This window comes from Enhydra lutris, unplaced genomic scaffold (assembly GCF_002288905.1).
Source record: "Enhydra lutris kenyoni isolate GAN:26980312 unplaced genomic scaffold, ASM228890v2 scaffoldscaffold41, whole genome shotgun sequence".
In the NCBI taxonomy this organism is placed as follows: domain Eukaryota; kingdom Metazoa; phylum Chordata; class Mammalia; order Carnivora; family Mustelidae; genus Enhydra; species Enhydra lutris.
The window spans coordinates 566,206-592,391 of record NW_019154125.1 but is presented as its reverse complement, the minus strand read 5'-3'; the positions used below and the strand labels follow the sequence as shown (position 1 = coordinate 592,391).

General features: G+C 36.6%; 1 protein-coding gene and 1 pseudogene across 2 annotated transcripts in view; one reads left to right on the top strand and one right to left on the bottom strand.

Annotated features, from left to right (window-relative positions):
- The first annotated feature begins 646 nt into the window (after window positions 1-646).
- The window catches only part of LOC111155467 (centrosome and spindle pole associated protein 1), a 135,622-nt gene continuing 110,082 nt past the window's right edge, over window positions 647-26,186 (top strand). For both annotated transcript variants that reach the window (XM_022515632.1, XM_022515631.1), the window contains exons 1-2: window positions 647-822; window positions 8,823-8,922. In XM_022515632.1, coding sequence (XP_022371340.1) covers window positions 724-822; window positions 8,823-8,922 — 199 coding nt within the window. In that variant the 5' untranslated portion in view covers window positions 647-723. The remainder of the gene's footprint in view (window positions 823-8,822; window positions 8,923-26,186) is intronic.
- LOC111155380 lies at window positions 11,778-25,119 on the bottom strand (annotated as a pseudogene).

The following is a 26,186-nucleotide window of genomic DNA, read 5'->3' as shown; positions in this document are numbered from 1 at the left end:
GTAAAGTGAGTAAATTTATGAATTTAAAAACAGTTCCAGGGACGCCTGGGTGGCTCAGTTGGTTGAGCAGCTGCCTTCGGCTCAGGTCATGATCCCAGCGTCCTGGGATCGAGTCCCACATCGGGCTCCTTGCTCATCAGGGAGCCTGCTTCTCCCTCTGCCTCTGCCTGCCGTTCTGTCTGCCTGTGCTTGCTCTCTCTCCCTCTCTCTCTCTCTGACAAATAAATAAATAAATAAAAAAAATCTTAAAAAAAAAAAAAAACAAAAAAAAAAACAGTTCCAGGCCTTACTGAAAAAAGGAAGGAATTCATGAGTCCATACTGATAATAAGCTGATAAAGACATGTGGAGGAAGGAAGGGCTTGTAGAATAGCATAAGTGCCAACTGGTAAATAAATACGCAGGGAGTGGTAGAATTGGGATATTAGAATTTTGTAGCCCTCTTTTTTTTTTTTTTAAAAAGATTTTATTTATTTGACAGAGAGAGAGAGATCACAAGTAGGCAGAGAGGCAGGTAGAGAGAGAGAGGGGAGGAAGCAGGCTCCTTGTGGAGCAGAGAGCCCGACGCAGGGCTGGATCCCAGGACCCCGGGATCACGACCTGAGCCGAAGGCAGAGGCTTTAACCCACTGAGCCACCCAGGCGCCCCTGCATGTTGTTAATTATCCTAAAAATATTGTGGTATAGCTGTGCTGATTCAAGTTTTATTTTTTAGTATCTGCAAAATGGCTGATAATTTGGATGAGTTTATTGAAGAGCGAAAAGCCAAACTGGCCAAAGACAAGGCAGAATTGGAAAGTGATCCACCTTATATGGAAATGAAGGTAAAGTTAATAATTTTCTTTTAGCATGTTTCATTAAAATTGTCTCTGAAGATTAGCTTTTTGTAAATGCGAAACATCCTTTTCAGTGAGAACCTTCTGTTTCATACTTTTGTTTGGGTGTCTTGTCACCAAGTCTGAGAGCCTGATTCTGGACAAGATCGCATTGATTATGAATGTAGTTTTTCTGTTGTATTGTTTTGTATCTCACCATTTCTTCTGTCTTACTAGGGTTTAATTAATAATTGCTGTGCTTCATAAAATGATTAGAAGACTACCTCCAGTATGAGGAACTTTCAGAATATGATAGATACAAAAACAAGTTCTCATATTCTATGTATCTAAATGAAAAATACGACTTCAATAAATTAGTGTCTTTAAAATTTTTTTTTAATTTACAAAAGTGAATTTATTGAAATAGTTTATTTTGGTATATTTGCTTTTCAGATTAGAATTTGTTCAACTGTTTCTGAAAACAATGTTTGAAAAAACTTCCTTAAAGCTTTCCTAGTTTTGGTGAAGGAGTGATTGATCCATTTAGGAAATACTGAGTCTGTGCTAGGTACTATGCTAAGCTCTACTATAGCACTAATCTAGATAGATGGGGCACCTTGTCTCTTAAGCTCAGTGTATTGATAAGATATAGGATATAGATTAATCTTGTTTTAATATAGTCCATTGTAATCAAAGTCCCCATATCTATTGGCTAACCCGACAGCCCTGGCTTACCTATTGCCCCATGTCTCATCTGGTTCAGCATTTGTCTTGGGTAAAGGTATAGAAAGTATGGGCATCTGGTTGACATGATAAATAATATGGTCACCCTAATTATGAGGGAATTTTACTTAAGTAGATAACATTTATTGTGCGCTAGTTATGGAAGAGGCTTAATCTTTTATTCTGTTTTTTTAATTCCAGTATAATTAACATACAGTATTATATTAGTTTCTGGCATACAATATAGTGGTTCAGCAATTCTGTACATTACTCAGTGCTCATCATTCTAAGTATATGCCTAATGCTCTTCACTCCCACCCACCTCCCCTCTGGCAACCACCATTTCTCCAAATTTAAAAGCCTGTTTTTGTTTGTCTTTTTTTCTTTGTTTTGTTTCTTAAATTCCATGTATGAGTAAAATCGTATGGTATTTGTCTTTCTCTGATTGACTTATTTCACTTAGTTTAATACCCTCTAGATTCATCCAGGTTGTTTGCAAATGGTGAGAGTTCATTCTTTTTTATGGCTGAGCAATACTCCATTGGGTGTATATGTATGTGTGTGTAACTGTGGATAAATGCTTGGGTTGCTTCCATATCTTGCTCTTGTAAATAATACTGCAGTAAACATAGGGTTGTACATATCTTTTTGAATTAATGTTTTCATTTGCTTTGGGTAAATACCCAGTAGTGGAAATAATGGATCATATGGTAATTTTACTTTTAATTTTTTGAGGAACCTCCACAGTGATTTCCACAGTGGCTGCACTGGTTTGCATTCCTACCAGGAGTACATGATTTTTTCTCCACATCCTCACCAACACTTGTTTCTTGTGTTTTTGATTGTTGCCATCCTGACAGGTGTAAGGTGATACCTCATTGTGGTTTTGATTTGCATTTTTCCGATGGTTAGTGATGGTGAACATTTTTTCATGTGTCTGTGGGCCATCTGTATGTCTTTTTAGGAAAAATGTGTATCCAGGTCCTTTACCCATTTTTAAATTGGGTTTTTGGAGTTGTTGTATTAAATTCTTAGTGTATTTTGGATATTAACCTGGTATTGGCTATATCATTTGCAAATACCTTTTTCCGTTTGGTGGGTTGTTTTTTGTTTTGTTTTGTTTTGTTTTTTACTGTGTTATTTTAGTCACCATAAAATACATCATTAGTTTTTGATGCTTCCAAGATTAATTGTTTATGTGCAATTAATGCAATTAATAGTGCTCCATCCAATACGTGCACTCCTTAATACCCACCAGCAAGCTCACCCATCCCCCGACTCTCTCCCCTCTGAAAAAAAAACCCTTAGTTTGTTTTTCAGAGTCCACAGTCTCTCATGGTTCGTCTGCCCCTCTGATTTCCCCCAATTCACTTTTCCTTTCCTTGTCCTAACGTCTTCCATATTATTCCTTATGTTCCACAAGTAAGTGAAACCATACGATAATTGACTCTCTCTGCTTGGCTTATTTCACTCAGCATAATCTCTTCCATTCCCATCCTTGTTGATGCAAAAGTTGGGTATTTATCCTTTTTTCATCGCTGAGTAATATTCCATTGTATGTGTGAACCACATCCTCTTTATCCATTTGTCTGTTGAAGGGCATCTCAGCTCTTTTCGCAATTTGGCTATTGTGGGGGTTGTCTTTTTGTTTTGTTGATGATTTCCTTTGCTGTGGAGAAACTTTTTTTTTGATGCAGTTCCAATAGTTAAATTTTGCCGAAGGACACATATCTAGAAAAATCATGGTAAGGCCAATTTTTTTTTTTTTTTTTAAAGATTTTATTTATTTATTTGACAGACAGAGATCACAAGCAGGCAGAGAAGCAGGCAGAGAGAGAGGAGGAAGCAGGTTCCCCGCTGAGCGGAGAGCCTGATGCGGGGCTCGATCCCAGGATCTTGGGATCATGACCTGAGCCGAAAGCAGAGGCCTTAACCCACTGAGCCACCCAGGCGCCCCAAGGCCAATGTTTTAAGATCTTATTGCCTATATTTTCTTCTGGGAGTTTTATGGTTTTAGACCTCACATTTGTTCCTAATCCATTTTGAGTTTATTTTTGTGTATGGTGTAAGAAAAGTCATCCAGTTTCTTTGATTGCACGTTGCTGTCCAGTTTTCCCAACACCATTTGTGGAAGAGACCGTCTTTTTCCCGTTGCATATTCTTGCCTCTGCTGCTGCGGATTAATTGACCACATATGCTTGAGTTTATTTCTGGACTTTCTATTCTGTTCCATTGATCTGTGTGTCTATTTTTATACCACAACCATACTATTTTTATAATTAGAGCCTCCTAGTATATCTTGAAATCTGGGATTATGGTACTTCCAGTATTTTGGTTTCTTTTTAAGTCTGCTTTGGCTTTTGGGGTCTTTTGTGGTTTCATACAAATTTTAGGATGATTCTATTTCTGTGAAAAATGCTGTTGGTATTTTGATAGAAATTGCATTAAATCTGTAGATTGCTTTGGGTAGTATAGATTTTTTTTTAAAATTTTTAAATTTATTTTCAGCGTAACAGTGTTCATTGTTTTTGCACCACACCCAGTGCTCCATGCAATCTGTGCCCTCTCCAATAGGTAATATAGATATTTTAACAATGTTTGGTTTTCCAGTCCATTCCGGAGCATGGAATATCTAACCATTTGTTCATGTTGTCTTCAATTTCTTTTATCACTGTTTTATAGTTTTTACAGTACAAGTCTTTCACCTCCTTAATTAAGTTTATTCCTAGGTATTATTTTTGGTGTAGTTATAAATGAAATTGTGTTCTTTTTTTTTTTTTCTACCCGATTTTTTTTTATTGGTTTTTAAATTTTTTATTAACATATGATGTATTATTAGCCCCAGGGGTATAGGTCTGTGAATTGCCAGGTTTACACTTCACAGCACTCACCGTAGCACCTACCTTCCCCAGTGTTCATAACCCAATCACCCTCTCTCTACCCCCCTGAAATTGTTTTCTTGATTTCTGTTTCATGATAGAAATGCAATGGGTTTCTGAATATTGATTTTTTTTTTTTTAAACCTGTGGCCTTATAGGATTCATTTATCAGCTCTAGTAGTTTTTTGGTGGAGACTTTAGGGTTTTCTGTATTTAATATCATCTACAAATAGTGAAAGTTTTACTTCTTTCTTACCATTTTAGAGGCCTTTTATTTCTTTAACTTGTCTGATTGCTGTGGCTAGGACTTTCAGTATTACGTTGAATAAAAGTGGTAAAAGTGGACATCCCTGTTTTGTTCCTGATATTAGGGGGCAAGCATCAGTTTTCCTGTTAATGTTGTTAGCTCTGGGTTTTTCCCATATGGCCTTTGTTATGTTGAGGTATGTTCCCTCTAACTACTTTGGTGAGAGTTTTTAATCATAAGTGGATGTTGTACCTTGTCCAATGCTTTTTCTGCATCTACAGAAATGTATATATAGTTTTATCCTTTCTCTTGTTGATTTTATGTATTGTGTTGATTTGTGAATATTGAACTACCCTTGCATCCCAGAAATAAATCCCACTTGATTGTAGTGAACGTTTTTTTTCTCAATGTAGTGTTGAATTTTGCTAATATTTCGTTGAGGACTTTTGCATCTATATTCATTAGAAATAGGGGCTAGTAGTTCTCTTTTGGTATTGTCTTTATTTGATTTGAGAATGAATTTGGGAACTTTCCTTCCTCTTCTATTTTTTGGAATAGTTTGGAAAGAATAGGTATTAACTCTTCTTTAAAATGTTTGGTAGAATTAACCTGTGAAGCCATCTGATCTTGGACTTTTGTTAGTTGGCAGTTGTTGATTACTGCTTCAATTTCATTGCTGGTAATTGGTCTGGACACATTTTCTTTGTCTTCCTGGTTCAGATTTGGAACATTGTATGTTTCTAGGAATTTATCTATTCCGGGTTGTCTAATATGTAGGCATATAATTTTTCATATTCTTTTATATTTCTGTGGTGTTGGTGGTTATTTCTCCTTTCATTTCTGATTTTATTAATTTGAGCCCTCTCTTTTGGTGAGTCTGGCTAAAGGCTTATCAGATTTTGTTGATTTTTACAAAGAACCAGCGTCTGGTTTCATTGATCTGTTGTTTTTTTAGTTTCTATTTCATTTATTTCTGCTCTAATGTTTATTATTTTCTTCTTTCTACTGGTTTGGGGTTTTGTTTGTTCTTTTTCTAGCCCTTGAGATGTAAGGTTACGTTACTCTTTTGAGATTTTTCTTGCTTCTTGAATTAGGTATATATTGCTTATAATCTTGCTTTTTAGAACAGCTTTTGCTGTATCCCAAACATTTTGGTCCATCATGTTTTCATTTTTATTCGTCTCTGTGTATTTTTTTATTTCATTTATATCTTGGGTGACCCATTCATTGTTTTGTAGCATGTTATTTAACCTGCATGTATTTGTCTTCATTCTGTTTTTTTTTTTTTTTTTTTTTTGGTTGTTTTTTATTTTCATATCTTTGTGGTCAGAAAAGATGCATGATATGACTAAATTTAATTTTTTTGAATTCGTTGGGACTTGTTGCCTAATATGTGATTTATTCTGGAGAATGTTTCATGTACACTTGAAAGGATTGTGTATTCTGCTGTTTTAGGATGAAATGTTTCTGAACGTATCTGTTAGAGCCACCTGTTCAATGTGTCATTTGAAGCCACTGTTTTCCTTGTTAATTTTCTGTAAGGATGATCTATCTGTTGTTGTTAGTGGGGTGTTAAAGTCTCCTGTTACTAGTATTGCTACCAATACTATCATTACTATCAATAGTAGTATTGATTGGTACTTCCTTTATGTTAATTAATAGCTGCTTTATGTATTTGGGTGCTCCCATGTTGGGTGCATAAATACTTACAATTGTTCTGTCTTCTTGTTGAGTTAATCCCTCTATGATTGTGTAGTATTCTTTTTCTCTTGTTACAGTCTTTGTTTTTGTTTTTTTTTCTTAAGATTTTATTTATGTATTTGACAAGTAGGCAGAGAGGCAGGCAGAGAGGGTGGGGGAGGCAAGCTCCCTGCTGAGCAGAGAGCCCGACGAGGGGCTCGATTTCAGGACTCTGAGATCATGACCTGAGCCAAAGGCAGAGGCTTAACCCATTGAGCCACCCAGGCGCCCCTACAGTCTTTGTTTTAAAGTCTGTTTGTCTAACATAAGTATTGTTACCCCCATCTTTTCACTTCAATTTGCATGATAAATATTTTTCTATCCCTTCACTTTCTGTCTACGTCTTTTGGTCTTAAAAGAGTCTCTTGTAGGCAGCATATATATTGTGTCTTGCTTTTTTTTTTTTTTCTTCCCTTTTTTTTTCTTTTTTTAAATGGGGCACTAGGACCAACGATCACAGCTGCTCAGACACCAGAAAATTATGATTCTGAAATCTCTTGATGTCCATTTCACAGGAAGAGCAATGCAACTGCCTAACATGTGCCACTCATGACACAGCCCTTTTTTGTGTGTCTTGCTTTTTTATCCGTTTAGTACCCCATGTCTTTTTGGAGCATTTAGTCCATTTACACTCAAAGTATTTATTGATAGGCATGTACTTACTGCCATTTTGTTAATTGTTTTAGTAGTTCTTTGTTCCTTTCTTCTCTTGCTCTCTTGTGCTTTGGTGGGCTTTTTCCAGTGATATTCTTGTAGGTTTATATATTACTTTAGGCTTATATGTAACATCTTATGCATATAGCAAGCCGTCTATATTAAGTTAATGGTTGCTTAAGTTTGAACCCATTATAAAGCACTAAATTTTTACTCCCATCTCCCCCATGTTTTAGGTATATGGTGTCATATTTTACATCCTTTTATTTTGTGAATCCCATTACTGGCTTTTTATAGATATATATTTTAAAAAGATTTTGTTTGTTTGAGACAGAGCACAAGAGAGCACAAGCAGGGGGAGGGGTCAGGGAGAGGAGAGAAGCAGGCCATCCGCTGAGCAGGGAGGCTTATGTGGGGCTCCATCACAGGACCCTGGAATTATAACCTGAGCTGAAGGCAGATGCTTAACTGACTGAGCCACCCAGGTGCCCATATAGATATATTTGATTTTACTTCTTTTGTACTTTAACCTCTGTATTGGTTTTATAAGGGATTATTCTGTTTTACTATGTTACTATGTAGCTGTGAAATTTTTTCCTTTTCTACTTATCTTATTCCTGCTATGGCCTTTCCTTTCCACACAAAGAATCCCCTGTAACATTTCTTGTCAGACTAGTTTAGTGGTAATGAATTCCTTTAAGTTTTGTTTGTCTGGAAACCTTTATCTTCTATTCTGAATGCTAGCCTTGCTGGATAGATTATTCTTTGTTGCAGGTTTTTTCCTTTCATGGATGAGACTTAGTTTTAAGAGACTACATTTATGATTCACATGAATCTATGAGATAGATACTGTTATGCTCATTTTCTAAATGAGTAAACTGAGTTATGGGGAAGTTAAGGTCACAGAGTTAGTAGAAGTAGGCTTTGATTCCTGACATCCTGACTGTAGTACTTGCTCTCTTAACCACCATACTACGTTGCCGTCTTTCCATAAAAGCTGCTCTGGTCAAGGAGTTGTGTCAAGGACTTTCATGTATTATCTTACTGAATTATAATATCCCTGCTAAGTACGTGGAATATTTTTGTTTTACAGATCAAAAAAGTGAAGCTCAAAGGGGTTAATTCATCCAAGTAACACAGTGGTGGCTTCATGATTTGAACCATCATATGTCCAGCCCCGAAGTGGTTTTGAACCACTCTTTTCTTAGGACTAGGTTATAGTGTTTGAAAAGAGTTATTACATATAATTTTATTATAACTACTGTTGTTAAGTAGTACATAAATCATGATCTTTAAGTCTTAATTCAAGTATCACTGCTCAGTTAGGTCTTTCAGTCCCTCCTGCATCATTTATGGCCATTCTTACCATGCTTCATTTTTCCCCATAGACCTTACCTGTTACTCTCTATGTATTACATAGTCTACTTACATATTATGTTTATCGTTTGTCCCCTCAGTAGTTTGAATTCCATGATGGCAGAGATTCTCATATGTTCTTTTCATTTGTGTTTCCAGTGCCTGGGACACTATGTAGTAGGAACTCAGTGAGTGTTTGTTGATAAATGAATTCTAATATTTAATTAGAATTTACTACATTTATTACAGTGTTAAATGCTTTTGGTTAATTCCTCAAATGTAACACTTAAACTTTTTCTATGATGCATTATGTAATTTGGCCAAGTCATTTAATTAGAGTATTGAGTGTACAGTGTATATTTAATGTAGATTTTTTCCCCTTACTTTTGTAAATATAATGTCTCTTTCAGGGAAAGGCATCAGAGAAGCTTTCTGAAAACAGTAAAATATTAATCTCCATGGCTAAGGAAAACATACCACCAAACAGTCAACAGACCAGGAATTCTTTAGGTATGTCATTAGGTTTGCCAAATTGATTTTAAAGTATTCTTAGCAGGCTATTGTGAAAGAGCTTTGTATTTTCAGAAAAAAAGATTTCTTTGGAATTGCAGTAACTCTTTGATTTCTGGAATCTTACATATGACTATACTGTCTGCAAAGGAAATATAATGCATACTGAGGACCACCTACCCATTTTAAATGATATTCCTTTATAATCTATGGAAATCATGGCAGTAAGTATATACAATATAGATAAAAATTAATTGAAAAATTTGAATGGAATTTGTGTGTGAGAGGATAAATGTGTTAACTGCATAAAAATGATGGATGTTTATTTAAAAATCAGAGTGCTTAGAGGCTACAAAATGCTATTGAGTGAGCATTTTAATTATAGATTACTATATTAGAATTGTACAGAAGTTAATATTGCAGCTATACTGAGTTTTTGATTATGGTTTGTTATGAAAATATGTAGAGATTTTTTAATGAAGTATAAATAACATACAGTGTTATATTCAGGTGTACAAACGATTGAACAATTCTATATATTACTCGTTGCTTACCACGATAGGGGTGGTCATCATACAACATTATTGTGGTATTACTGACTCTATTCCTTATGCTGTATTTTTCATCTTTGTTTGGATTTTTATCTATTTCACCTGTCCCCTCATTCACTTCACCTTTGGCAACCACCAGTTCAGTTTGCTATATTTGAGCTGGTTTTTCTGTTTTTCGTTTTTTAGATTCACATGTAATTGAAATGATATGGTATTTGTCTTTCTCTGTCTGACTTATTTCAATTACCACAATACCCTTTAGATCCGTCCATGTTGTTGCAAGTGGCAAGATCTTGCCCTTTCTTATGGCTGAGTAATATTCATTCCTTATATGTAACCATGTTGTCTTTATACGTTTGCTATTGATGGATACTGGATTGCTTCCCTATCTTTTTATTGTAAATAATACTGCAGTGTGCTTAGGGGTGATATTTTTTCAAAATAATATTTTTGTTTTGTTTGGTTAAATAACCAGTGATGAAATTACTAGGTCATATGTTATATTTATTTTTAATTTTTTGAGCCATCTCCATGCTGTTTTCTCTGATGACTAAACCAGTTTACATTCACACCAGTAGTGCACAAGGGTTCCTTTTTCTCCATGTGATTTTCTCCACATGCTTTGTCTTCACTTGTTGTTCCTTATGTTTTTGATTGTAGCCATTCTGGCAGGTGTAAATGTGGTTTTGATTTGTATTTCCCCGCTGATTTATGGTGATGAACATCTTTTTATGTGTCTGTTGGTCATCTTTATGTCTTCTTTGGAAAAATTTCTCTTCCTGTCTTCTGCCCATTTTTTTAATTGTATTACATGTTTTGTTTTGTTGGGTTTTTTTGGTGTTGCCTAAGTTCTTTATATATTTTTGATATTAAACCCTTACTGGATGAATTGTTGGTAAATATCTTCTTCTCTTCAGTGGGTTGTCTTGTTTTGTTGATGGTTTCCTTCATTGTGCAAAAGCTTTTTATTTTAGTGTAGTCCCAGTATTTTGTTTTTGCTTTTGTTTTCTTGCCTTAGGAGACATACATAGAAAAATGATGCTAAGACTGCTGTCAGAGGGATTATTACCTGTGTTTTCTTCTTGGAGTTTATGGTTTCAGGTCTCACATTTAGGTCGTTTTTTTTTTTTTTTAAAGATTTTTTATTTATTTATTTGACAGAGAGAGATCACAAGTAGGCAGAGAGGCAGGCAGAGAGAGAGGAAGGGAAGCAGGCTCCCCGCTGAGCAGCGAGCCCGATGCGGGACTCGATCCCAGGACCCTGGGATCATGACCCGAGCCGAAGGCAGCGGCTTAACCCACTGAGCCACCCAGGCGCCCCTCACATTTAGGTCTTAATCCATTTTGAGTTTGTTTCTGTGTATGGTGTACAAAAGTCATCCAGTTCTATTCTTTTGCATGTAGCTATCTATTTTTCCCAACACCATTTATTAAAGAGATTATCTTTTCCCCATTGTATATTCTTGGCCTCCTTTGTCATAGGTTAATTGAACATGTAAGTGTGGATTTAGTTCTGAGCTAGCTATTCTGCTGCATTTATCTATGTGTCTGTTTTTGTACCAGTACCATAGTGCTTTGATGACTACAGCTTTGTAGTATATTGTGGAATTTGTTATTGTGATACCTTCAGCTTTGTTCTTTCTCAATATTTCTTTGACTATTCAGGATCTTTTTATTTATTTTAAAGGTTTATTTATTTGACAGAGAGTGAGAGAGCATGTGAGCATGAGCCTGGAGAAGGGCAGAGGGAGAGAATCCCAAGCAGACTCCCTGCTGAAAGTGGAACTTGATGCTGAGCTTGATCCCCAGACCCTGAGATCACAACCTAGTTGAAATCAAAAGTCAGATGCCCAGCTGACTGAGCCACCCAGGAGCCCCAAGGCTCTTTTTAAATTTTAGTATTGTATTTTGGAAAAGCTCCTTTATTTCTAAGGACCCCAGTTTCCTTATTTATAACATAAAGAAGTTGGGTTATCTTCCAGACCTAAATTTTTATGAATTGAAATTTTGATTATTGCCAAAGATAATTTTTTAAAAGTAGATTCTCTTAAGCAGTACGGTTAGACAGAATCACTTTGAAATTCTGGGTTACAGCTTGCTTTGGATTGTACCTGTCATGCCTTTGTGACCTGGCACAGGTTATTTAAACTCTGTTTCCTTATCTTAAGAATTGGCATCTACCTTAAACAGGTTATTGTAGCAATAATTGAGTACATTCTAAATCCAAAGATAGCTGTATTTAATTATGAAGGAGAGGTTTACCTGGTGGTTTTATACTTTATATATTCACTATTAATTATATTTTTATGCTAAATTAGCTTGGTCATGAGAGATGATTTTCCATATCTTTAATCTGAACTTCTTGATTAGGCTAATTGCATATCTACACTGTTTCAGTACCTCGCTGAAACCTTCACAAAGCTTAAGGTCACCCTGGTTCTGGGCACATTCCAGAAACTGTTTCACCTCCTAGTGGCATGGGCCAAACTGCTGCTGCTGGTATGCTGGCTGGGTTCCCTGAGGCTTCTGGTAAGTGATGTCAGGCCTTGAAGGCTCAGTATTACTTCCTTCACAAGCCCCAAGTAATGGCATGACCCATCCTGTGCCCAACAGCAGAGCCCACAGCCACTCCATCTGCTGTGGTTGCCATCTGGGCTATGAGACCTGGCTGCCGCAGCAGATGAGCCAACAGCAGATGGTGGAGCTGCTGCTGAGGGCTGAGCTGCTGGTGCTGGTCTAGGCACAGCTCTCATCTGAGGTGCCCGGCTGGCTGGAGGGGCCATGTGGGAGGTGTGCCACTAGCTTGTACAGGGCTTGGTTACTTGCAGAGCAGCTCAGTATCTAGAAGTCCGAGATTCAGTGGAGACCCCAGCGGCTTCTTCTGTATGATATAAGGAACATTTTCCTTAGCTTTGTGGGGGCACTTGGGTGGCTTAGTCGTTAAGCATCTGCCTTCGGCTCAGGTCATGATCCCATGATCATGGGACTGGGCCCCACATCGGGCTCCTGCTCAGCAGAAAGCCTGCTTCTCCCTCTCCTACTCCCCCTGCTTATGTTCCCTCTTCTGCTGTGTCTCTGTCAAATAAATAAATAAAATCTTAAAAAAAAAATAAGGTATGGGCGCCTGGGTGGCTCAGTTGGTTAAGCGACTGCCTTCAGCTCAGGTCATGATCCTGGAGTCCCAGGATGGAGTCCCACATCAGGATCCCTGCTCAGCAGAGTGTCTGCTTCTCCCCCTGACCCTCTCTCCTCTCATGCTCTCCCTCTCTCTCATTCTGTCAAATAAATAAATAAAATCTTAAAAAAAAAAAAAAAGGTATGTATAGATTTTCAGTGGCATGGGGGTTGCCACTCCCCCCTCCCCCATTGTTCCAGAGTCACCTGTTCTTCAAAGTGTATTTAACAAACTGTGCAAGACTTATACACAGAAAACTACAAAATGTATCAGAGAAATTAAAGAATGTGCAAGTGGAGGGAGAGATATTCTATGTTCATGGATTAGAAGTCTCTCAACATTATCAGATTGCCAAGGCATAGCAGAGATGCTTGTGACTATTGTAAGGTATACAACAAGGCAAGCAGTGTTTAAATAACTCATGAAAAGTTCCCCCCTCCCCAGGAATTAAAAAATATCTTAATTCTCAGTGTTCCTAATATTTTAAACTTTAGTATAATAAATAATTATTTGTTTCCTTTTTCTTAATTTCCATATGTGTTTATAACTGACAGGGTTTGTTGTTATTGTTGGTAGTGGGTGTTTTTTTGTTTTTTTTTTTTAAGATTTTATTTATTTGACAGAGGCAGAGAGAGCCAAGCAAGGGGAGCAGCACACAGAGGGAAAGGGAGTAGCAGGCTCCCTGCCGGAGCAGGGAGCCCAACAGAAGACTGGATCCCAGGACCCTGGGATCATGACCTGAGCTGAAGGCAGATGCTTAACCATCTGAGCCACCCAGGTGTGCCCCTGTAGTAGGTTTTTTTGTTTTTGTTTTTGTTTTTTTATTCTTTTGACAAAAGTTCATAAAAGTCACAGAGAAACAAAAAGAACTTGGATGGCCATGACAGTCTTGAAGAAAAAGTTGGAAATAAAGTTGGAAAACTTAGTGTTATTATATATAAAAACTTGGTATGAAATTATAGTGATTAAGACTATTTAGTTTTGGCATGAGGTTAGACAAATAGACCACAGGGACAGAATAGAGAGGATTTAAACAAATCCATTATATACAGATACCTGTTTTATGACATAGGTGCCTCTGCAGTTCAGTGGAAAAAAGAATGGTCTTTCCAGTAAATGGTTAAGTTAGGCATCCATACTAAAGAAGAGAAAAAAAAGAAACCTTAACCTATACCTCACACTGCATAATGGTATTAATTCAAGAGGGATCACAGAGCTAAAGGTAAAACTTAATACTATAAAGCTCTTAGAGAAAACATAGGAGAATGTCTTTGAGACGTTGGGGGTAGATGAGAATGTCTTAAATAAGACAGGAAAAGACCTAATCATAAAAGAAAAGTCTGATAAAATGGACTTAATTAAAATTAAGTACTATTCATCACAGGGGTGCCTGGGTGGTTCAGTGGGTTAAGTGTCTGCCTTCAGCTCAGGTCATAATCCCAGCGTCCTGGGATCAAGTCCCATATTGGGTTCCCTGCTGAGCAGGGAGTCTGTTTCTCCCTCTCCTTCTACCCCTTCCCCCACCTGCACGTGCTTGCTCTCAAATAAAATCTTAAAAAAAAATTATTGGTTTCTCTTTATTATTTTTCTTACCTGTTTCTCCTTCTCCTGCTCCCCCTGCTTGTGTTCTCTCCCTCAAGTAAATAAAAATCTTTTTTTTTTAAAGAACTATTCATCATAATACATAGCAGCAGCCATAGGTATATGTATAAAATCTATGTATGTTTATGGTGTAAGAGAATGGTCCAGTTTGATTCTTCTGTATATAGCTGTCCAATTTTTCCAGCACCATTTATTGAAGAGACTTTCTTCCACTGGATATTTTTTCCTCCTTTGTCGAAGATTATTTGACCACTTAGTTGAGGGTCCATATCTGGGCTCTGTGTTTGGTTCCATTGATCTATGTGTCTGTTCTTGTGTCAGTGCCATGCTGTCTTGGTGATCACAGCTTTGTAATATAGCTTGAAGTCAGGCAACATGATGACCCCAGCTTTCTTTTTTCCTTTTTCAATATTTCCTTGGCAATTCGGGGTCTTTTCTGGTTCCATACAAATTTTAGAATTGTTTGTTTTAGCATTTTGAAAAATGCCACTGGTATTTTGATCAGGATGGTATTGAAAGTATAGATTGCTCTGGGCAGCACAGTCATTTTAATGATGTTTATTCTTCTGATCCAAGAGCATGGAATGTTCTTCCATCTTTTTGTGTGTTCTTCAATTTTTTTTCACAAGTGTTTCATAGTTCTTAGAGTATAGATCCTTTACCTCTTTGGTTAGGTTTATTCCAAGGTATCTTCCGGTTTTTTGGTGCTATTTAAATGGAATTGATTCTCTAATTTCTCTTTTTACAGTTTTAGTGTTAGTGTATAAGAAAGCAACTGATTTCTGTGCATTGGTTTTTGTATCTTGCCACATTACTGAATTGTTGTATGAGTTTTAGTAATTTGGAGGTGGAGACCGCTGGGTTTTCCACAAAGTGTTATGTTATCTGTGAAGAGAGAGAGTTTGATTTCTTCTTTGTTAATTTGAATACCTTTTATTTCTTTTGGTTGTGGGATTGCTATTACTAGGACTTCTAGTACTATGTTGAACGATAGTGGCAAGAGTGGGCATCCTTATGTCCCTGATCTCAGTGGGAAGGCTGTCAGCTTTTCCCCCACAGAGAATGATATTCACTGTGGATTTTTCATAGATGGATTTTATGAAGTTGAGGAATGTTCCCTCTGTCTCTATACTCTGAAGAGTTTTAATCAGGAAAAGATGCTGTATTTTGTCAAATGCTTTTTTTTGCATCAGTTGAGAGGACCATGTGGTTCTTGTCTTTTCTCTTACTTACGTGTTCTATCACATTGATTTGCAAATGTTGAACCACCCCTGCATGCCAGGGATAAGTCCCACCTGGTTATGATGGATAATCCTTTTAATGTACTGTTGGATCCTGTTAGCTAGGATCTTGTTGAGAATTTTGGCATCCGTATTCATCAGGGATATTAGTCTGAAATTCTCCTTTTTGATGGGGTCTTTGGCTGGTTTGGGGATCAAGGTAATGTTGGCCTCCTAGAAAGAGTCTGGAAGTTTTCCTTCTACTTCTATTTTTTTGAAATAGCATCAGGAGAGTAGGTATTATTTCTCCTTTGAATGTTTGGTAGAATTCCCCAGGGAATTCATCAGAACCTGGACTTTTGTTTTTTGGGAGGTTTTTGATACACTGCTTCAATTTGTTTATTGGTGTATTCAGGTTGTCAGTTTCTTCCTTTTTCAGTCTTGGAAGTTTATAGGTTTCTAGGAATGCATCCATTTCTTCTAGGTTGCTTAACTTATTGGGATATAGCTGTTGATAATAATTTCTAATGATTGTTTCTATTTCCTTGATGTTAGCCATGATCTCCCCCCTTTCATTCATAATTTTATTAATTTAGGTCCTTTCTCTTTTCTTTTGAGTAAGTCTGGCCAGTGGTTATCGATCTTATTAAGTTATTGATCTTATTAACTCTTTCAAAGAATCAGCTTATAGCTTCATTAAAGTGTTCTACTGTATTTCTAGTTTCTAATTCATTGATCTCTGCTCTCATCTTAATTATTTCCCTTCTTGTGCGTGGATTAGGGTTAATTTGTTGTTGATTCTCCAGATTTTTTTTTTAAAGATTTTATTTATTTATTTGACAGAGATCACAAGTAGGCAGAGAGGCAGGCAGAGACAGAGGAGGAAGCAGGCTTCCTGCTGAGCAGAGAGCCCGATGAGAGGCTCGATCCCAGTGACCCGAGCCCAAGGCAGAGGCTTTAACCCACTGAGCCACCCAGGTGCCCCGATTCTCCAGATTTTTAAGGTGTAAAGACAGTTTGTGTATTTGGGGTTTTTCTTTTTTTTTTTTGAGTGAGGCTTGGATGGCTATATATTTCCCCCTTTAGGACCACAGTTGCCATACCCCATAGGTTTTGGATCGATGTGTCTTTGTTGTCATTAGTTTCCATGAATTGATTAAGTTCTTTGATTTCCTGATTGACCCGAACATTCTTTTTTTTTTTTTTTTAATTTAAAAAAAATTTTTTTTTTTTTTAAATTTTCAGCATAACAGTATTCATTGTTTTTGTACCACACCCAGTGCTCCATGCAGTCCGTGCCCTCTCTAATACCCACCACCTGGTTCCCCCAACCTCCCACCCCCCCCACCTCTTCAAACCCTTCAGATTGTTTTTCAGAGTCCATAGTCTCTCATTGTTCACCTCCCCTTCCCCCGAACATTCTTAAGCAGGATGGTCTTTAGCTTCCAAGTGTTTGAATTTCTTCCAAATTTTTTCTTGTGATTGAGTTCCAGTTTCACAGCATTGTGGTCTGAGAACATGCAGGGAATAATCTCAGTCTTTTGGTATTGGTTAAGATCTGATTTGTGACCCAGGATGTGATCTGTTCTGGAGAAAGTTCCATGCGTGCTCAGGAAGAGTGAGTATTCTGTTTTAGGGTGGAATGTTCTGTATATATCTATGAGGTCCATCTGGTCCAGTGTGTCATTCAAAGGTCTTGTTTCTTTGTTAATTTTCCGCTTAGTTGATCTGTCTGTTGCTGAGAGTGGAGTGTTAAGGTCTCCTACAATAAATGTATTATCAATATGTCTATTTTGGTTAATAGTTGGCTTATGTAGTTGGCTGCTCCCGTGTCAAAGGCATAGGTATTTACAGTTGTTAGATCTTCTTGTTGGATAGGCACTTTAAGAATGATATAGTATCCTTCTGTATCTCTGACTACAGTCTTTAGCTTAAAATCTAATTTGTCTGATATGAGAATTGCTACCCCATCTTTCTTTTGAGGTCCATTGGCATGAAAAATGGTTCTCCATCCCTTCACTTTCAGTCTGGATGCATCTTTAGGTTCCAAACAAGTCTCTTATAGTCAGCATATGGATGGATCATGTCCTTTTATATGGTCTGCAACTCTCTGCCATTTCATGGGAGCATTTAGGCCATTCACATTGAGAGTGCAATTGAAAGAAAGAATTTTATTGATGTCATGTTGCTTGTGAAGTCTTTGTTTCTAAAGATTGTCTCTGTAAATTGCTGTTCTATATCACTCTTGGGGTCTTTCTCCTTTTATAGAACCCTCCTTTAATATTTCTGGTAGGGCCAGCTTTGTGGTCACATACTCTTTGAGTTTCTGCCAGTCTTGGAAGCTCCTTGTTTGTCCATTCATTCTGAATGACAGTCTTGCTGGATGTAGTATCCTTATTAAAATGTCTGTGCTGCCAAGAACAATCTATACTTTCAACGCCGTCTTAGTCAAAATAACCATGGCATTATTCAAAGTGCTGGAACAAACAATCCTAAAATTTGTATGGCACCGGAAAAGACCCTTAATCACCAAGGGAATGTTGAAAAAGAAAACAAAGCTGGGGCATCACATTGCCTTATTTCAAGCTATATTACAAAACTGTCATCACCAGGACAGCATGGTATTGGGACAAAAACAGATACATAGATTGGTGGAAATGAATAGAGAGCCCAGATATGGACCCTCAACTCTATGGTCAACTAATCTTTGACAAATCAGGAAAAAAAAATCCAGTGGGAAAGAGACAGTCTCTTCAATAAATGGTGCTGGGAAAATTGGATAGCCACATGCAGAAGAATGAAACTGGACCATTCTCTTATACCATACACAAAGATAAACTCTAAATGGATGAAAGACCTTAATGTGAGACCGGACTCCATCTAAATCCTAGAGGAGAACATAGGCAGTAACTTCTTCAGCATCAGCCGCAGCAACTTCTTTCAGGACATGTCTCCAAGGCAAGGGAAACAAAAGTGAAAATGAACGTTTGGGACTTCATCAAGATAAAAAGCTTCTGCACAGCAAAGGAAACCTTCAGCAAAACAAAGAGGCAACCACAGAATGGGAGAAGATATTTGCAAATGACACTACAGACAAAGGGCTGATATCCAACCAAGATCTATATAGAACTTCTCAAACTCAACACCCAAAAAACAGATAAGTCAAAAAATGGGCAGAAGACATGAGCAGATACTTCTCCAAAGAAGACATACAAATAGCTAACAGACACATGAAAAAGTGTTCATCATCATTAGCCATCAGGAAAATTAAAATCAAAACCACATTGAGATACCACTTAGACCAGTTAGAATGGCAAAAATCAACAAGGCAAGAAATAACGAATGTTGGAGAAGTTGTGGAGAAAGCTCTTACAGTTTTTGGTGGGAATGCAAATTGGTGTAGCCACTATGGAAAACAGTGTGGAGGTTCCTCAAAAAGTTAAAAATAGAGCTACCCTGTGACAAAGCAACTGCACTACTGGGTATTTATCCGAAAGATGCAGATGTAGTGAAAAGAAGGGCCATATGCACCCCAATGTTCATAGCAACAGTGTCCACAATAGCCAAAATGTGGATAGAGCCAAGATGCCCTTCACAGACGAGTGGATAAAGAAGGTGTGGTCCTTATACACAATGGAATATTTCATCACCATATTCTTTTTTGGGACTTACATGCTTCTTGTCCTCCCTGTAACCTAACTATTGCATCAACAAGGTTGGGACTGGAAGAGGTTATGCTAAGTGAAATAAGTCAAACAAAGTCAATTTTTATATGGTTTCAGTTTTTTGTGGAACATAAGGAATAGCATGGAGGACATTAGGAGAAATAGGAGGGGGAGATGAACCATGAAAGACTGTGGACTCCGGGAAACAAACCGAGGATTTTAGAAGGGAGGGGGTTGGGAGGATGGATGAATCTGATGGGTATCAAGGAGGGCACGGATTGTATGGAGCACTGCGTGTTTTATGCAAACATTGAATCATGGAACATGACATCAAAAACTAATGATGTACTGTAATGGTGACTAACATAACAATAAAAAATTTTTTTAAAATCTACATATGTTTCTATGTATGTATATGTGTGTGTATAAAATTTGCATATCAGAAGACAACCGTTCAATTCTGAAAATGGACAAAAGACTTGGATAGCTGTTTTCAAGAGGGAAATCCAGGCATTGCAAAGGTGCTCAGCATCATTAGTTGTTAGGAAATACAGATTGAAACTACATTGAGACACCATTGCACAGAAGTATAATGTCTAATATTTACAATACCAAGAGTGGGCAAGGCTGTGAATTAACTATAACTCATTCATAGCTTGTAGGAATGGATAACGGTGCAGCTTTGAAAAACTGGCAATATCTACTAAACTCTGTGACCTTATCCAGTGACCCAAGAATTCCACTCCTAGGAAAATAGCCAAGAGAAATACACGTGTTCACCAAAGACATGTACAAGAATGTCAATGGAATTTTGTTCATAATAGTGCTTCCCCCACCCTCCCAAATAGCAGGGAGCAGCTCAAATATCTGTTAACTGTAGGATGGATTAAAAAAAATTGTGATGTATTCATACAATGAAAGGAGACACAAACTTAATGCTGTGCATATAGCTACATGGCTGAATCCCACAGAAGTAATATTGACTGAAAGAAGTAAAATGTGAAAGATCACAAATTTAATGATTATTTTTATTTGAGATTCAAGAAGCGTTTCAACGCATCCACATTAATAGAAGTCTGAATACTTGTAAGCTCTGGGAGGGAGTATTCATAGGGAAGGAGCATAAGTGTGCCTTGTGAGGTGGAAAGAAATCTGAGTTGTTACAATAGTGGATACTTTTGTGCAAATTCATTGAGCAATATACCTAAGATTGTGCTTTTTGGTATGTATATTCTTCCTCAATTTTTAAAAATTGGGCTTGTGGGACAAAGTTTTCTTTGCTTTCCACAGTAGGAAGTGCTTAAAATCAGTATTTTGGGATTTGCCAGAAAACTTTGATTTATTGATACCCTATACATTTGAGAAGAGAAACCATTAAAGATTTTTTTAAAGATTAAAGAGAGAGAGCGCATAGGGAGGGGGGAGGAAGGAACGGCAGAGGAAAAGGGAGAAGCAGACTCCCTGCTGAGCCACAAGCCCAATGCGGGACCCAGTCCCAGGACCCTGGGATCATGAACTGAGCTGAAGGCAGATGCTTAACTGACTGAGCCTCGGAGATGCCTCACCAATAAAGATAGTTTAAACCAAGAAGGATCCTGATGCTTGAAAGGTCAATAGAAATTAAAGTCCACTATTCTTTCTGCTATTGCTTACTACCAGCTAACCTATATTGAGTGTGTTCTGTGTGCCAGATGCTGTGCTATTTTTCTTCCTTCATTTAATCTGGAGTTGGAGTAAAGGTCATATTCTTTTTTGGGACTTACATGCTTCTTGTCCTCCCTGTAACCTAAGACCTTTGAAATTCGCAGGATCAGTCTCTTGTATTCACTTCTTACTGCAGTTATTCACAGATTCAGAACCATTCCTAATTCCTTCAATATTTAGTGCCTTTCAGTTTCTTGGCTTCTTCATGTTGTGATATTGTTTACCACTCTTCTCAGCCACTCGCTTAAATAGTCTGTCTTCGACCTCTGTTACCAGTGACTGAATTACAGTTGCAAGTATTTTCTTTGATGACCACTTCTCGTTTTTTCAGCTGATTTTCTCTTGTATCCTGCCTCTGACAAGTATACCAAATATTTGACATTACCAGGACTTAACCATCCATTGACTCTACTCCCTTGAAGGACCTACCCTTTCATTATTTCTTTCCTTATGCAGCCTAAATTCCATGGCCTATATTATCGGACTCCCTTGCACACCCTTATCTTTCTTGCCTCTGTTTCCCTTTATCTTATCCTTTTGCTGAATCTCATCTCTTGTTAAATCTGTCTCTGAGTCTCATGTGTGCTGCTATGTATGTAGCTGCAGTTGGGTGGTGAAAACCTACAACCAGGTACTTGTTTTTACTTTAAAGTACTGACTACTAACCTAATGTGTGTCCTCACTGCTGTTGGTGGGTTTATTACATTTCACTAATCCATTGCTATCCTGTTCTACAAGACAGCTATTTTATTTTTTCTTCTCTCCTCAAACTCCATTCCTCATCCCCCTGTCCATGGTTTTACTTTATATTTCACTGCAAAATAGAAGCAATTAGAATTTACCCTTACCTCTGCCAGCCAACCCTCATCTGTACTATAGTCTGCCTTGTATTCTGTTACCATAGATTGTCATTGTTAGACCAGCTCCTCTCCTTATATAGCATTCTGTCCCTTTTCTCTGAAAATATCATCACTCCATCAGATTTCCTCATCCGAATCATAAATTATTTTTCCTCTTTTAGAACATTTATGTATTGCTATAATATCTCCTATTTTGTAAAATCCTTTATGTTCCTCCAGCTACTGTCAATTTCTAGGTTCTTCATTGTAGCAAAAGTTAGAGTTGTTTATGTTTATTTTTAATCTCCAATTCCTCTCACCTCAGTTTCTTAAGACTTTTCCAGTCAGGGTTACTTCTGTGCTGCTCACCCACAAACATCAAGGTCTATAGTAACCCTTATGTAACTACATTTAGTGAGCAGTGTACAGATCTTAAAATTTTCAACCTACCTGCTCCACTTAGCATCTTACTGCTTTCTTGAAGTATTTTCTTCACTTGGCTCCTGGTTTTCTTCCTATCTTACTAGTTCCTCTTTGTGCAGAACACTTGTAATAAAGCAGGCCTGGGACTGACTATCCTTAGAAAGTCCTGTCTGCAAGGCTGGCCCGTGGCTAATATCTTGAACTTAAGTAGTAAACAGTTTCCTGTACTGGTTTAAAACTTCCTCTAAATGATAAGGTCATTGTGCCTAAATAAAATTGTTTGTGTAAGCCCTATGATCAAGTAGAACACCTGCTTTCCTTTTGGGGAATCTGGAATCATGGTATATATGCTTGGCAGAGGATGTCTGTGTGACCAGCTCTGAATAAAAACCAGGGGCACTAATTCTCTAATGAGCTTTCTTAGTAGACAACACTTCACATTATGTTGTCACAAATTGTGTCCTATGTGATTCCATTGGGGAAGAATTCTTGGAAGTTTGTACCTAGTTGCCTCTGGACTTTGTTGTGTGAGCCTTTTCCCTTTGCTAATTTTGCTTTGTATTCTTTCATAGTAATAAACTGTAATCATGAATATAATGCATTATGTAAGTCTTTCTAGTGAATCACTCAGCCTGGAGGTGGCTTGGAAGACTTCCAGCAGACTCCTTTTCAATATTTTTTTCTGGTTCCTTTTCAATTCCCTTACCTCTAAATCTGGGTACTTGAAGAATCCATCTTCTGTGACCACAGTCCCTATGTGTTTTTATCCATTTCTAGGCAATGTCCTTTAATCTTATATTAAAATATTATTGATCCGTATTTTAGGCTCTGAAATTTTCTCGGTTTATTTTTCATGCTCTAAAGTAATTATTTTGGAAATCAAGCAAGATGATTACAGATTACTAAAGTAAGATAGAGATTTTACTCTTGTTACTAGAAATTTTGTGTGATTTTTAAAAATTCATTTTAAATACAATTATGCTTATGGAAATTTGGAAAAGAATTATAAAGAAAGCAATTACAGTGTTAAATTTAAAAATTATCAGAAAGGAAACAACAGAATTTTACATTGCAGAGAAGCTCTGAGGTTTAGACTAAACTAGAAAATTACCATTAATGTAAAGATTTTGGGAAATAGACAACAGGAAATTGATTTTTTAAACTAATTTTTAGTTATATTTTAAATTATTCTGTTTTAGCATTGTAAATTTTAAAAAGATTGCATACTTTAGTTTTAAATAGTTTATTTACCCCATAACTGCTGTAGAAACTAATACTTGTAATTGATACAGTTCTGAAGCATGTTAACTGTCTTAGAGTCACTGATGAACTTGGTAAAGTGACATCACTTCAAATGGCCCTAAGATGACACTGATGCTTTATTTGCCACTAAAACCATTATAAGACAACTGCTCTGAATAAGTAAGTCTGACCATGTTTCTTAATTAAGTCAATTGAGATGCCATAGTTCATGCATAGTTTAAAAGGAGCAGAATACTTAAATTGTTCCATATGTTTGTTTTATTTCTCTGGCCTACCTCTAATGCCATAAAATATTGGTATTAGATGACAAAAATAACAGTTAAAAAGTTAGTATTTTCTGTTGACTAAACCTTAAACTTAATAAAATTTAATGTAGTTCAGAAGGCAATCAGTATGTATTCTTCCTTGTCTCTTAAGACAATTATTACAAATACTGTTTGTGGCAATAGTAAAAGGCAAAAATTCTTGATAAATGAAATTGAACTTAGTATAAATAGTGATTTACAAATGAAAATCACATTTTAATTTCTAGTTTTCCACATAAATCCACCAAGCAGAATTGAAAACCTGTATTAAAAAACCGCCTTAAATATATGACCTTTCAGAAAGCTGTAAATTACTGCTTCCCTGAGTAGGAAAGCCTGGAATGTTGAGATGTATCATCCTTGCAGCATTGTTTTCTTTTCCTCCTTGACACAGTAGAGTATCCATTGTGACTAGAGATAAGTACCTTTGTTTACTAGTTATTATGCTGTTCTCTATGCAGACTGCCTAAAATCAGAAATGAATACTAAAAATTGTTTACTTTTTCCCTTTCTCTCATTCTTTCCTCTTATTTAATGATTCATTCATACATTCATTTATACATTTATTCAATAAACATTTCTTGGTTATAGGTTGTATACCAGGCATTATAAAATGAGTAAATTTTGAATAAATGAAGGCCTTACCTTCATTGACCTTATGATTTAGTTCCATGTGTGATACTCCATTCTGAAAGTGTAAATCAAAGGTATTTCTCTCTTTAGGCTTAAATGTTATATCTTTAAAAATAAGGTTTAGATTCCTATGTGATGAAAGAATGCTTTTCTAGAATAATTTAAAATTTTAAGCATTGGGATACTTTAAATTCTTTTGGGAGACAGTTGGGAGCGTGAGTGAGAGGCATCCCTAAGGATGCCTACTTTACTCACTATTATCAGGATTATGTGGGCCAGAAGTGTTTATCAAGAGAATTCCATGATGTTCAAGGTGGAAAGTGGAATTTAGTATTCCATAAAAATCAACAGACATACATTTATATGTATACCCCTTGGGCTTTCTCCCCCTGAAATATTTCAGTGATGTAATAAAGCAGTTATATGACACTTTATGAAAAGTCCCATCATTTAGCTGCATTGTGAGGGACTAAGACGCAAAAATGGTGATATCCATATTAGTTTATAAACTATGGTTTATTATTTAGTCTATGTTCTTTGGATTGCTAACTAATTAAGGAAAATATTTAGAAATGATAAATTTTTTTATACTATGGTATTACATAGTAGGACTAAAACGGAGAGGAGCTTCAAAAATCTAAATAATCATCTGTTCTCTGTGCTTCTTGAAAGTATATAATTTTATTTTAACTGCTTTATTGAGATATAATTTACATATCATAAAGTTTCACCACTGAAATTGTACGATTCTGGTTTTTTTCAGTATGTACAAGTTGTACAAGTAACGTACATGTTCTACGGACATCACTATTGTCATCACCCCAAAATGTAATTTTGATTTTTGAGCTCTATATATGGAAATGTGACTCAAAATTAAAGTTTTTCTTTCTTTACTTTTTTCTTTTTTTAAGATTTTATTTATTTATTTGACAGAGACACAGCGAGAGAGGGAACACAGGCAGGGGGAGGGAGAGAGGAAGAAGCAGGCTTCCCGCTGAGCAGGGAGCCCAATGCGAGGCTCGATCCCAGGACCCGGGATCATGACCTGAGCCACGGTAGACACTTAACGACTGAGCCAACCAGGCGCCCTGAAAATTTAAGTTTTTCTTAAAAAATTAACATCCTTCTATGGAGTTTCTGTTTGGGATGATGAAAAAATTCTGGAAATGGCCTTAATTTTGTGTATGTGGTGATGTTTGCACAGCATTGTGAATATATTAATGCCACTTGATTGTATGCTTAAAAGCAGTTTAAATTTAAATTCTACATTATGTATATTTTACCACAATAAAAATTAATATCCATTTATATGAAATCAGAATTAGTGGTTTAACTTTAATAAAAGTTCTTGGAAATTTCAGCCTGAGCCATGCATAGTACTAATAATTTTTCCTTGAACATGTTATAACAAAGATACTCTTATAGTAAAAAAAAAAAAAATCACATTATTAATTTTCATGGACTGGAAAACAGACCTTAAAATTGTTGTAGGTATTTATCTTTATAGAAATTTCAGTAGAATTAAGTGAAGAAACAAAGGTAATCAGCTTTTCTTTAATTTTGTACTGTGTGAAAAAGCCAGATGCCAAACAATGCAGAATCATTTATCTAAAAGAAGAAGAAGTAAATACACAGACACATGCACACACGATAATTTAAAAGTATCTTTATAGATGCATGAAGTCTCTGGAAGGAAATACAAGAAATGGTAATGTTGGATGTTTTGGGCAGGAGAACTGGGTAACTGGATTTCATGGGCGGGAGGGATATTTTCCATATGTGTGAATGCATGTGACCTGCCAAAACATTTTAAATAAATAATTCATTATCCTGATCCCAGTCTCAGAATCAAACATGACTCTGTTCTTTTCTACTGTGCTTTGG